Genomic DNA, 14519 nt, shown 5'->3' with positions numbered 1-14519 from the left:
ATTTTGTAGCTAACCGGGTAAACGAACTCCAAGAGCTTACCCGTCCCAGTTGGTGGAAACACGTACTGTCTAAGTTCAATCCTGCTGACTGTGCCTCTCGTGGTCTCTTCCCTCTTCAACTATTGGATCATCACTTGTGGTGGACTGGTCCACCGTGGTTAATAGAGTCACCCGGACAGTGGCCTTCCTAGTCACCAGATACAGTGGAAGTGGATCCCGCTGTGATGGAGAAGAAGACTGTCACTTTGACCACTGTAACGTCCTCTGATGATCTTGGCCAGTTGGCAGTGCGTTTCAGTCGACTAACCAGGCTTCTGCGTAACACGTGCTGTTTATTGCGCTTTGCCCACAATTGGCGTGTGTCACTGAAAGTGCGCAAGACTGACAATATGTCTCCTGATGAACTGAATAAGGCTTTACATTTTTGGCTTTTCTGGGTACATTCACATCATTTCAAAGAGGATATAAGTGCTCTGAAGAATGGACAGTGCATTTACCCTCAGATTCGCAAACTAGTACCCTTCCTTGATGACAGTGGCCTGATAAGGGTAGGTGGTCGTTTAGCTCACTCCAGTGTTCCTTTTGAGCAGAAGCACCCGGTGCTGCTTCCAAAATCTCACCATTTTACTGATCTCATTATTAACCACTATCATGAAAAGTATCATCATCCTGGAGTTCAAACTCTTAGAGGAATTCTTAGAGAACAATTCTGGATTCTTGCAGATAAGGATGCCATCTCTCGCTGCTTGCGTCACTGTGTTCCATGTTTCAAGCAAAGACCAGTAGCAAGCACACCTCTCATGGGTGATCTTCCCGCTATGAGAGTGCAACAGGTTAAACCATTTGCCAAGGTAGGAGTTGACTATGCTGGTCCTTTTATGGTTAAACTTGGTCGGGTCCGTGGGGCAAATGTTTTGAAGGCTTACCTTTTTATTTTCGTCTGCTGTGCGACAAAGGCTGTTCATGCAGAATTAGCTTCAGACCTGTCCACTGAGACTTTTATTGGAGCCTACAAACGTTTTCTTGCCAGGCGTGGGAGAACATCTGACATCTACAGGGATTGTGGGACCAATTTTGTCGGAACTCACAATCGTCTTAAGGAACTTCAGCAACTTTTGTTGTCGGCACCACACCAGCAGGCTGTCACTGATGCGTTGTCCCAGCTCGGTGTCATGTGGCACTTTAACCCTCCTGCTGGCCCCCCATTTTGGTGGTTTGTGGGAGGCCCGGGAAAAGTATTTCAAGACTCACTTAAGTAAAGTTATTGGTGAACAAGTGCTCACATTTGAAGAGCTTTACACCCTTCTAGTGCAGGTGGAAGCTGCGTTAAACTCGAGACCTCTGTGCCCTTTGAGCTCTGATCCATAGGCGTGCGCACGGTAGGTGCCACAGGTGCCTTGGCACCACCATTAGGGTTAACGTTATTTTGTTTTTTACAAGCAGAAATAATACATATTTGCAAAAATCCGTATTATTTCCAAAAAAAAATAAATATGTTTTCTAATCGTGTCGAGTTACAGATATGTGCTCATAACACTATCAGTATATCAATTATCAATCGAAGCAACTATACACACGGAAACAAGCCAGTTGCAATTACTTGTGTGGTACACGCGGGCCGCGGCTATGAAACTTCTGAAATGTAAATACTTCTCCTAGTTCTCCTCGAATTACATAGAATGCGCGCTCGGTGTCCACTGTTCACTCCACTCGACAGGCGCACGGAATAATAGCCGCCGTCCGCCAGGGTTTATTTAAAAAAAGAGAGTTTAATTAGTTAAAAGGTTAGACTTACTCGATGACTTATATGCAGTCGCCGACAAAACATTTTTGTTGTATTCCAAAAGTTAAAACTTTTGCCCACTCTTATTTGTATATTTTTATTATTTTAATATTTTACATATTTAAGGTATGTTACAAAAACTCCATTGATTTGTTGATTTTAAAACTTAACATTTGAGAATGTTTTTTCTAGCATTTATTTGGAGTCTTCAGAAAACATGTATGGTTTTTCAAAGCCACCAGCATGAATTCCGTGCAAACAATTTGTGCAATTTACTTTATGGCTCAACAAAGCTTAAAACTGTAAATAGTTAATAGTTTTCCTGGTGATTATAACGTTCAAAGCCATAATTTGTCATAAAAATGTTAAAATTTTTACATCTGTGTATTTAATGTTTTTGTTCGGAAACACCTTAAATAGCACCATTTTGCGCTTTAAAATCCAAATTTTTCCGGCGGACCCCCCGCTTTAGGCTCGGGGTCCGTGAATGACAGGGCTGTTGTGTAATCTGGCACCACCAATACTGAAGTCCTGCGCACGCCTATGCTCTGATCCCAATAACATAGTGGTCTAACCCCTGGCCATTTCTTAACCCTCGAGCCACTGGTCACATTACCAGAGCCTAACTTGAGGGATGTATGGCTAAACCGCCTTCAACTTTGGCAACTTGTGGAACGCCTCCAAAAGGACTTTTGGCATCATTGGCACAGGGATTACCACACACGCTCCAACAGCGGCAGAAATGGCATGAGCAGGGAGTTAGTCCCACTGCCAACCAACATGTGCTCCTGAAAGAAGACAGACTTCCACCTCTACAGTGGTGCTTGGGGCGCATCGTGGAGCTCTATCCTGGGAAAGATGGTGTTGCCAGAGTGGCTACTATCCGGACTTCAAGTGGAATTTTGAAGCGTCCTGTGGTGAAGCTCTGCCCGCTACCGTACGATTGTTGAAATGGGACATTTCAAGGCGGGCGGTAATGTTTGGACTTGTAAATATTGTGTGTACTTTAGTGTATAGTGTTTGGAAACATTTGAATTTTGAACTTCCCGCGCTGCTTGCCAGCAGCACCAAGTTTTTCAAGTTGGCTGCCTTCCAAGTTGGGTAGCCCTGCAGCTTCCGGCAACGAAGCAACTGTTGTTGTTGAACCATCATGGCGGTAAGTTGTGCTATCGTGCACGCTTGTTGCCAATCGAGTTGTTCGCGAATGAATCGTTATTAATTGTGTTATTTTTATCTGGATTTTACAGTCTTGTACGTCTCTAGACAAAACAGTGGCACTGTAGGGTCCCTGGCCCGGCCCCTGATGATTGGTCCATTTATACTCAGCCAGGTGAACCGTAGCCCTGCGGGTCCTCTGTGGCCACTGTGAAGGGGAGGGGGGTGCCGCTGGCTCGGGTGTGATGTCCAGCGGGAGGCACCCCTCCAGGGGCAAGAACTTGTCCGAGGTATTGTCCTCAGTCTCGTCCAAGGGAGTGATATCCTCAATAATGTATTTCCCGGGTTCGGCCAGGGTGTAGGCCTGGCTAACCTTGCCGTCACCCGACCTCTGTGAAAGGCCCGGGGGGTACCTGACGGGTGCTACGGGCGTCGTGATGCTCTTGTTGTCCGGAGGGGCGCCAGGCTAGCAGGCTGCTAGGCCGTTGGTGTGTGGTCGTGGGTACTCTGCCCCCGCGTGCCCCGCCAGGTACACGGCTTGAATGTAACCTGAATGGTTCTACGCTTGACTGTGAAGGCCGCTCGGCCGTGTGGAGGATGGGGAATTACGGAAAATAATATGCGAGTTGGCGAGAATACATTTAATTTGTGAGTTTCACCGGGGGTCCATGTGGGTACACGGTACACTCTACAAGTCCGCTCCGCGGTTCAGTCCCGCTACAAAAATTCTCACCAACACTAAACACAACTATATGTGACACTGAAATGGTTACCGCGGCAGTCTCGCGGGACGTAGTTCGATGCTCGCTGGAGACGGCCAGCGCCGAAAGTTAACCGGTGCAGGGGGGGGGGGGGGGTCGATGAGCGGGCTCCTAAGTTCGGTGAAACACTTATGTGAGTGATACGATCTGCAGCGTGGTATCACGATGAAGATGGTCGGGATAGGCCCGGTTCCGCAAAATACGCGCCGAGTCGACGTGGGCAGCGATGAATTAATAAGACGTTTTAAATTTAAAGATTTAGTACAGAATAAAATAATCAAAGAAAGAAAACTTGGATGCTGCCCACGGACACACGTCTGTTCCCGGCGCGGAGTGGTTCGAGACTGCCGAACATGGCCGCCTCGCAAGGAAGAGAAACTTTCTCTTCTTTGTGAGTCGGTGTCAAAAATCTTATATTAATTGAATTTACTCTATGACCAGTTAAAACATGTTCCAGGTGCCCAATTAAAATGTAGCACCTGGTAATTGGGTGCTTAAGGCTTAACAATGGTTTTAATGTATTTAATTATTTAAATTGTGACATCAAGTTGGCTACTGTAAATTTACTAACATATTGTCCCACTGTGAATTGTTTTAGAGGGATTTCTCCTATTCTGATTTGATCATAGTCACGGGCATTTTAATTAAGACCAGTGGTCGCGGTGACTGTTAATGAGGTTTGTTGTCTATTGGGGTCATGCCTGAGGCGCTCGCCTGACTCAATCCGGCTGAGCAAGTGGCGCGCTCCGAAAACGGGATACGGTACTGGCGGTGCGGAGCACGGGCTTAAAGGCCATGGTCGGTACGACATCAACCTGGTCTTTCTCAGGCTAGTCCGGGGGGTGACATCCTCAATTACGTATTTCCCAGGTTCGGCCAGAGTGTAGGCATGGCTAACTTGGTCTTTCACAGGCTCGTCCGTAGGGGGGGGTGGGGGATTGACATCCTAAATTATGTATTTCCTGGGCTCGGCCAGGGTGTAGGCATGGCTCGTGTTCGTCTAGACAGCATGTCCGGACTGGAGCCCACCGCTTGTGTGATGGGTACCTTCCCCCAATGTCAGTTCCTTCCTTACCCTCTTCTGACTCATCACATGAATTGTCGACAGACATCTGGGGTTGGCATCTGCCAAACTCATGTTTAGCATCCATGATGGGCACTCCAGAGATAAGTAAATGGATCAGATGGAACATAACCGATACTTCTTGAAGCTGGCATTCACTAAGCAATTGGCGCCTATGTAGCAGAGAAATAGTTACATGAACAGCTGTTTTAAACAACAAACAATCACACACATGTTGTTATACTCATAAAACCATTAAAATCGTTAAAATAATGATTTTGATGGTTAATTAGGTTAGTATAGCTACATTAAAAAAATTGGGAGATTGTGTGAATTGTTTGTTAGGTCTGGATAGCTAAATATTAAATTAGAAATTCCTAAACAACCATTAATATGATTTGACAGTATTTTTATGTATCTATACTAACCTAGCTAACAGTCCGCAGTAATTTAAAGTATTGATAATGTAGTAAATTTACCTTTACTGGGTCCCAAGAAGATAGTGTAAAAAAATACATACACCTAACAGCACGAGCCAAAGTAAAATACTATTCTGAATAAAATAATTATTTAAAAAATACAATGTCTGGAAACCGCCTGGGCAAGCACTGCTTGCCTTGCTTGCCCTTACGAGACGCCACTGTTGAAAAGTATGCTGGATAACACTTACCTAACTAAACAGAATAGCAATAAATAAAACAATGAATCCATCCAACAGATATTAATATTTGATGTGTAACAATGCTTTTTCACTACTGTCTGATTACATTTGGTCATACGGAATTGTGACATTGTCTATTGCATCTTAAATATCTTATAGATAGCAACTAATAGAGCCAATAAAAATTGTATTTCACTATAATAATCAAGCAGAATGCACCTGTGAAAGGTTATCTTCTTATGTTTTTTTTTTTTCAGTAACTGGCTCCCAGTTTTCCTAGTACTTTTGTCCACACTACCTTATGCAATACACGATGCCATAATATAGTAATATAACATGCATTATAGATTGTCACACTGGCTCAAAATCACATGGTATTCTTCTTCTTAAATAACCAAACGTGTGATAAATAACAACAGAATCACCTACAACACTCAAAAATTAAATTGACGATACATAAATTATTAATTTTTCAAGTACGCGCAATGTAATCAAATGCGAAATTAATGATGTTATTCACTAAGCAATATGGCGGACCTTCCCTCTCCTGACTTCAAACCTCTCTGCCATTTGATGTGTTTATGTTGTATCCTTTTCTGGATTTATCTGGTCCATTTACTTATCTCTGGTTTTCTCTATATCCAGATGCAGTCTATAAAAACAGAACACAATTTTTGTTTATGCAATTAGTACTTCTATGGAGGGATTTAAAGGTATTTATAAAAGAAATAGCATATATAACGGAGTGTTTTGTATTGGCAGGATATTTATTTTTATATTCCATAATTGCACTGGCAAAATTTAAAACCTAGAAGTGTTTGAAGAAAATTTTTATGAATTTTGTTTTGAGGTTATACATATTTTGTTAAGGCTTAGACACATGCTGGTGGAGTGGATAGAAAGGAATGACATGAGGATAAATGTGGGCAAAACAAAGGTAGTGAGATTTACTATATATAAAAAAAGCGAACAAGAGGGTCTACCGATTGAGGGGTGGAGACATAGGTGAGACCAAAAGCAAAAAATACCTAGAGGTAGTGCTGCTAGGAATCCTTGGGTTTGGGCAGTGCAAGTTCAGAAGGTGGTCAAGAGCAGCATCTATAGAAAAGAAAACCTATAACTTGTTGGTGCACCCCATGCTAGTGTATGCCACACCATTATGGGACCCATATGCAGAAGCCCTGGAAAGGGGAACTGAGTGGTGAATAGATGGAAATGAAAAGGGAGAGTATGTTACTAGTTCCACAGATCTGTTGAAGGAAATGTGGTGGGATTGCCTAAAATACAGAAGGCTAGTGGAGATACTTGTTAGGGTATTTCAAATGTTGGGTGAGGTGGGAGGATGGGGTAACTGGAGAAGAAACGTTTTGAAGGGAAAATCAAGACGTAGAAAGAAGAACTCCAGCAAGATTGTTAGGGAGAGAAGTAGAACAGAAAGGGGATAAAACTTGATGGTAGTAAAAATGTTATGGGCGTGGAATGTGTTGGATGATGGAGTGTTTTGTCGAGTGTGGCTCAGTTTAAGAGAAAACAGAGAGAAGTAGAGTAAAATGCTTGCCATCGGGCTTGTACCAAATTGCAGTGGCCTTTTCGAACTGAATTCAAGTAGAGGTCCTCTTGGTTTTACTCTAGCTTAATACTGTGTATTGCTAAAACTGTGATATGTTTTCGGGCAATCAGAAGCTCTGAACATCCTACTACATTATCATTTGAGAACTTATTATTAATAAATAAGCAAATGTGTGTGGATAAAATTATGCAAAATTTTTTGCTTTTATGTATTATGTTCAAATAATGGAGTTAAACTATAAACCTCATGGTCTAGTTTCGGAAGGTGAGAACATTTATTTTTGCAATTTGGGCGCTATGTAGAGTTTTATTCTGTTAATACTAATTTTTTTCTTTCCCAACTACAGCAGCATTATTTTTTCGAAGGCTATATCAACCAAAATAAATAAAGGAAAAGCGTTAAGTTTATAACCATTACACCCAGGCCGCTATGTTAGTACTGTGTTGAGTAAGTGCTTATCGCTATAACTACCCATGTGTTGATTCTGTATTTGTTGTGGCCGGGCCTTTAAGGCATCTTCTAAAAGAGGCTAGTGGTCCAGTAGCCTACTATGGATGTGATGTTGCAGCATGGAAAGCGTCTTTTGCTGTACAGTTGTACCATCTTCGAATGTCCTTGAACTACGAGGGCAGCTACAACCATCAGGCCAATCTTTCGTGGAAAACAGTCTCTGTTACGCTAATAAATTGTTAAAATTTACATCATTATAGCAAGCACAGGTGATCAGGCCAATCTCTAGTGGAAATATGTCTCGGGCATGCTAATAAAAAATAAAGCACAATATCAGGGGCAGAACAACAGGGGGGTCAGGGTATTTTGCCCCCCCTCTGAAACCTTTAAGTGGGGGCAAACAGGGGCAAAGAAAGTGCTGTGTAATTAATTTTTAGATAATAAAACTGCTTAAATAGCACCATTTTCCACCTTGAAATACAAATTCCCCCCCCCCCCCCCCCCGCTTGAATAGGGGGTATCGATGATTCTTTATAAAAAGGTATATTGCCCCCCCCCCCCCCCCCCCCCTTTTGAAAAGTTAGTTGTTGCGCCCCTGCACAATATGGCAATGACTATGTCACTATGCAGGATACCTTATATAACCTATAAGTGGTAATTTCTCTGAAATATTTAGGAATTTTAAAACACTGTTTTCGGGGTAACTAGAGGGATGTCTGAAGTGTTCAAAAACCCATTTGGAATTATAAATTTTTTTCACGGAAAAGCCACAAATCTTAAAATTTACAGAGGGCATTATGATAATTTAATTAGTTTGCAGTTTTTAAGAGTGGTAAGTTAGGTTAGCTACATTTGGAAAGTCAGTGAAATAGTTTAAATGGTGTTAAGGTATATTCCATAAAAAAAACTTAAATTGTGTGAACTGTTGGTTTGATTAGAATACTTTTTTAAGTATAGTTGACAGTAATTATAATTAATTTAGCTAACCTATTGAACTGTGCACACATATTTTATAATATTTTTTATCTTAATACCACATTGAGTACACTATGCAATGAATACAAATTTAATAAGTTTGCATACTGATTGTGTATGTAAAGAAATCTTAAATCAATCGTGCCTTTTGCAAGAGCCATTAAAATAATGTATGGTTATATACTGTTTGAAACTTCTTTCTCAGAACAATGCAAAGTATTTTTTGATTGACAAATTGGTTTGTAGTTAGGTACTTTAGTTAACCAGATAAAGCTATGTATTAACTCAAAAGTTACGTTGATTGTTTTAGCTTTGCCTGTGAAGTTCAGCACAAAATCAGTGGCATCACACTGGCTGTTTTGCAAAGAGCACACTGTCCGTGAAAAGAATGAAAGCAAACCAGCAGGCAGGACACTGTTTATAGTGAATGTTCCGCCATACTGCACACAGGTAACTTCTCTTTGTTATTTAAGTTTAGGTAAGTGATGTCATGTTATTCACAGCTTTCTAGCACAGCAGTGCAGTGTTTACTTGACGTGGATGTATCGTAACAAACAGAGATTGCTCTGATATTGTAGTCTGCTGTCAAACATTGTGAACTAGTTATACAGTAGGCCCAAAACAATTTGTAATAATACGTACTGTAAGGCCTAAAATTAGCAGCTTTAAATTTTATTCATTTAAAATCTAGCAGCTGTCATCTTGCTATACTGGACATAATCTTTGTTTCGTTAGCTGATGTGTTTGTCATTGCAGTTTTAAAACTATAATTTCTCACCTGTAATATGATTATGTTTTCTACTGATGACCGTGGAATCACGGTGCAGTTTTAAAACTATAATTTCTCACCTGTAATATGATTATGTTTTCTACTGATGACCGTGGAATCACGGCTACATCCTACCACCACCAGTCAGCACTAGTTCCGGAGTTAGGGAACGCTAGTGGGTTTGTGTTCTTTTATCAGACAAACATAGTATGTGTTGTAGCACCATCATATTTCTTATGCATATTGCAATGTCCCACCCTGGTTGTGTTATTTCAGGATAGCTTGAAAAATGTATTCAGCAAGTGTGGTGAAGTAAATGCTGTGTACTTCCATCAGAAGCCAACAGCTGGCCTTCCTCCCCAGGAAGAATCAGCTTTCTTCCCAAAACATCCCCCTGTGAAGGTAAATATTGGATATATCACTTGTACTCTCTTAACAGTTGTGTCATTACTGTTGTTCGTTAATTTTTCTTATTCTGATTTGTTCTAGGGCTTCAAAGTGGCTTACGTTGTATTCAAGAAACCATCTGAGCTGCAAAATGCATTGAACCTGAGCGTAACTGAGCCACTTGTATTATCAAGCAAGAAGTCTCCCATCATTTGTGGTGTAAGAAGTAGGTATCATTCATTTTATAAAAAAAGAAACTTATTTTGCTGCTGAAAACAAATGTTGTTATAACTACCAAATGGCTGCACAATCATTGACAAGAGACAACAGAAAGTAATTTAGAGTAATATAATGGATCAAATCTCCTTTTCTCAAATCTGAATCCTGCATTGGATTCTTAAATGGTGCATTGAATCCAATAATTATAGATCTCAAAAGTCAGGAATTAAATAACTTAGAAATTTAGACTTACATATTAAGAGGAAAATATTATTAATTGGGTGAAGCTGTATGTATTTATAGGTCCAGTGCTTAATTTTTAAAACTTATTATGTAAGATTTTTTTTTAAGAGGGTTTTACTGTAGCTGTATTGTATACAACTGAACAGCTGACTATCAAAGAATGCAGATTTTATATGCAATAATAAATTCCAGACTTTTGCTGAAATTGTAATGTAAGCAAGGTTGGCTTTCGAGGTTTTGTAGTGTCTAAAGTGTGTAGCATGACATGTCAGAACATGACTCGATTTGAACGCTCGGATACTGTGCTGTTTTTATTCGTCCACGCTGTAGTTCATAATCATGAGCAGATTGCTCTCGTCTGTTGTGCTGAGGCATGGCACGGCGGCACTGCAGTAGCCACTGCATGCTCAGGTTGCCTTTTCAGGGACCCCGAACTCTTTACTTCTGCTTCACAGTTTAATATTGCAAGCAAAAAAATTGAAATGAAAAAATGGAAGCAGTGGTTGCCAAATCATGTGCTTCACCACTGCGCCAAGTTACTGACTTAAAAATTCATTAAAAATACCCCTCAAAGTTTATTTTAAAATCTTTCTCGCTTCCTAGGGCCCACTCAGGCGAGATATTTTAGGATGTTGAATGGGGCACCTACCTGCTTCTACTCTTCATTAAGTCCCGACTCGGACCCTCCCCTTGTTTTTCTAGGTTTCAAAGACACCTTGCCAATTTCCTGAGTTCTTCCTTGTTTTCCATATTTTTTCCTGTCTGCGGGAACCCTGAATTTTCTTGCTCTTGCCTACTGCTATTTTATTTTTCTTCTTGCAACCTCCATCCCCACCTTTCCTAGTAAGGAAAGTTAGGTGTGATTCCTTTGTCTTTTATTGTGGGTTTGAGCCATAGGGTAAGGGTAACTACAAATACATGGTGAACCAATTTGCAAACTTTTACTGGTTATTTTACCATTTTTTTTTTTTTTTTACAATTTTTTATCAACATGATTCCTTTTATATATAAACCCAATAAAACAATATACAGGAACATGATTTTTATTTTGCACTGCGTAAACCCTTTTGTGATTTAAGGACAATGCCCAACTAGGTATTTATATTTAATGAGTGACTAGCTGAAATTAGGCATAAAAAATTTTGCACTAGTAAACTAAGCATGAGCTACAAACATACAAACTTTTTTCAAAAGTGTGGTAGTGGTAGTTGTCACATATTTCTCCTCCACCAAGAGAATATAATGCTCGTGTTCTATCATACGTCGATCATCTTCTCGTGCATGAAAATTAAAGTTTTATGTCTTCTAGCAGAATCAGACAGGACGCGACATGTCACGACACTACACAATGCCTCGCGACAGCTTAACAGTGTATTTTTATTAGTTATTTTTTACCACATTCTTGAAATCAAATTGCTGTCGTGATACTCCTTTAAATAAAGATGGGTTATAAAAAAGAGGTATTTCCTGTACTAAACAAAGGTACTAATCATTCTGCATGCAGCTCCATACTGAGGAAAAATCAATTCAAATGCTTTACAGGTGAATATTTACTCAAAATAAAGTAACAAGACAGTCTTTTAAGTAGTCTGCTATAAAAACAATATGGCCAACCTTTGTTGACAAATTTTTATATACTGTTGCATGCGCAGAATAGTTCAGCCATCTTCTCACAATGAAGTTGAAGTGGTCATTCAATATTGTCGCGTGTGTGATCGCAAAAGTTCTGTGGCATTGTGCCGTGTCCGATTATGTGTGCAGTGTTTTTATATTAATATCTGGAAGTCAACTACAATCAGACAAAAAGTCATGTCGTGCTTCATTCTGTATGTACCTGGCCTAACTGTTTACTTTGGGACTTTTTGTTATTTTCATGACCAGATCTTCAGCTTCATTTCTTTTTTTGACATGTGTGACCTGTAGACACCCTGATTCTAAGAACTCTACCCTCCTTTCTCCGTCTCATTCTGAATGTTTTATTGACCGTTGCTTAGTTGCGTGATTGTTTGTGGAACAGGTATTTGCAAAAAAGTAAGTATGTGCAGTGACAAGGGGCGAAGTGATGTGGATGGAGCGTTGATGGATTGCATTGGCAAGGAAAGGGGAGAAACTAGAGTACCCGACGAAACCCACCAATTCACAGCAATGATCGCCACGTTTACCACTCGGGAAAAAAAAAATCAGGCGTGGAACCTGGATTGCTTTGATCTGACCACTCAACCATCGGGCTGACCTCCCCTCTCCTCATGTAGAGATGGATATTTGGAATCATTCCATTCCACTGTTTCTTACACACAGGTCTTGCAAATATTTTTTTTAAGCTGCAAGTCATGTAATTTGAGTTGGCTGTTTGATTTTGTTTCATGTAGAATGGTGTGAAGAATACAATGCAAGGATACCTGATCCAGAAGCTGTTCAGAAAGATATAGATCAGTTCATGGAGAAATTTGATCTCAATGCAGCAAAGGAAGCAGAGTTAGAGAAACAAGCAATGGAAGAAGATAATGAGGGTTGGGTGACTGTCACCAAAAGGTGAGGACTGCAATGTTGCCACTTCCTACCACCTCCCTTATTGCCATGAGCATATGCAGAATTTCGTGAAAAAAAGGGGGGGGGGGGGGTGTAATAGAACCACTATGTCTGCTAATTGCTTTTAAATAGTTTCCATTTGTTGGTTGGACTTTTTAGAATTTACTTACGTATGCCCCTACTTATTTCCATGGCTACTTGGCCTTAACTCTATTGCTTTGGATTAGGAGGGCAGACAAGGGAGTCCTTCCTTGCTATCTTTCACGTACGTACTTGTCCCTCACGTGAAAAAGTTATTTAATTTAAAATCAGTGTTTTCGCCTGCATTATTTGAAGCTTTCTGAATTTGTAATGGGGACTACTGAGTAACAACCATGATACAAGTGTACTAATGTTTCCTTTAGTTTTTTTTTTTTCGTGCTTCATTCCTTTAAACATACACTGTATTTGGCAGCTAGCTTGAATAGTTATTTCAGATGATTGATTCTTTATTTTGGGGAGGTTATATTTTATAATCATACAGCTCTCTTTAATCCAAAATTATGGAATTTGGCACATTCTGTAATCCAGCACCACTTGAGTCTGTATGTTTTCGGTAGATTTGTGCATTTGTTAGCCATGGAAACAACTTCATAACAGAGAACTTTTTTAAACACTCATGGGTATTTTTTTTTCTTGCATAGAGCAGCTGGTTTTAAATATAATTGTAGATAATGATCTGGCAAAATTGCTTACCCAGTACTGCCATTCCAAATCTGCTGGATCAAATGGCTTTTATTACTACTGAGTATTTGATTATCAGTTAAAAATTAAATTATTTATTTCAAATTATTATCTATCCATTCATGCTATACACATGTACAATACACATTTCATTTTCAATTTGAGACTTTTTTCCTTGATGCTGTAATTTTTTTTGGTTAGTCTGTGCATTAGTTGTCTTGACAGTGCAATTAACTGCTGTGCTTGCACAAAAATAGTTATAAAACATAATTTCCAGTTTGAAATGTTAAATCTCGGTGCCCCAATAATGGAATCCCACAAGCCATAGTTCCTAGTTATGTGGGAAACCATGAAGCTTGAATTATGTATGTAATTCCTAGTAAATATTTTGCCTTTCTTGCCACCGGCCAAGACTCTTGAAAGTTATGTTTTCTGGCTCTCTGAAATTGTAGGTAAATGTGTCTTAATAACTTTTGATTCTCTTAATTTTAGGGGTAGAAAACCGGGCTTCGCACGAAAAGAAAGTGTAGGAAGACAGATTTTGGCCAAGGAAAAGAAAAAGCGCTCCAAGAAAGAGTTGCAAAATTTCTACACATTCCAGATAAAGGAATCAAAAATGAAACGTAAGTATTTGATCATAATAAAATATTTCTTATTTTAATTAACTGGGGTAGTTGTATTTATGATTATTAACTTTCTTTTACAGATATTATTGCATTGAGACAGAAATTTGAAGAAGATAAGAAGAAAATAATTGCGTTAAAACAGTCACGAAGGTTCAAACCATTTTAATCTTCCTTTGTGTACAGTTTTTTTTTAAATATATTTATAAATAAAATGTTTTTATTAATGCTAATAAAGACTTCTCCCACTTTCCTTGTAGCTGTTCTGCCCAAATAAGTAAAAAAGTTGCTTTTGTTATCACCATAATGTTTAATCCAGTATAGCGTATATAGGCCTGCCAAATTATTATTTTTTAACATTAATCCTTGACTGAACCCTCAAAAATTAATGTTTTTTTTTTTTTTTGTGTATCTCAGTGTTGTGTAAAAGAATGGCATGCAGTAAGAACTCGAAACTTTAGGGTAGTCAAACAACTGAACACTAGAAGTGTTGATTCAACTATAACAATAAATATGGCTTCATGCACATACAATCATACACATATATTTGCTGGCTTTAGGTAGTTAACAAGCAAATGTTAATTTGTTATTATCAGTTATTGCAAACA

The 14519-nt window shown here is 39.5% G+C and overlaps 1 protein-coding gene across 1 annotated transcript; it reads left to right on the top strand.

Moving 5' to 3' along the window:
* Nucleotides 1-6048: 6048 nt before the first annotated feature.
* On the top strand, nucleotides 6049-14164 carry LOC134530354 (ribosomal RNA-processing protein 7 homolog A). The gene is made up of 7 exons (XM_063365110.1): nucleotides 6049-6136; nucleotides 8729-8868; nucleotides 9464-9589; nucleotides 9677-9800; nucleotides 12406-12568; nucleotides 13781-13911; nucleotides 13995-14164. The coding sequence occupies exons 1-7, from the start codon at nucleotides 6121-6123 to the stop codon at nucleotides 14078-14080; spliced, it is 786 nt and encodes a 261-aa protein (XP_063221180.1). The 5' UTR covers nucleotides 6049-6120; the 3' UTR covers nucleotides 14081-14164.
* Nucleotides 14165-14519: the final 355 nt, after the last annotated feature.

This window comes from Bacillus rossius, chromosome 3 (genome assembly GCF_032445375.1).
Source record: "Bacillus rossius redtenbacheri isolate Brsri chromosome 3, Brsri_v3, whole genome shotgun sequence".
In the NCBI taxonomy this organism is placed as follows: Eukaryota; Metazoa; Arthropoda; class Insecta; order Phasmatodea; family Bacillidae; genus Bacillus; species Bacillus rossius.
Note: the sequence above shows the minus strand (reverse complement) of the source record. Positions and strands in the feature narration are given on the sequence as shown.

Excerpts from the sequence above, each read along its gene's own strand:
- LOC134530354 (XM_063365110.1), top strand. Across the intron at positions 8,869-9,463 it reads TTCCGCCATACTGCACACAG|GATAGCTTGAAAAATGTATT; the intron begins GTAACTTCTCTT and ends GTGTTATTTCAG. Across the intron at positions 9,590-9,676 it reads CAAAACATCCCCCTGTGAAG|GGCTTCAAAGTGGCTTACGT; the intron begins GTAAATATTGGA and ends GATTTGTTCTAG.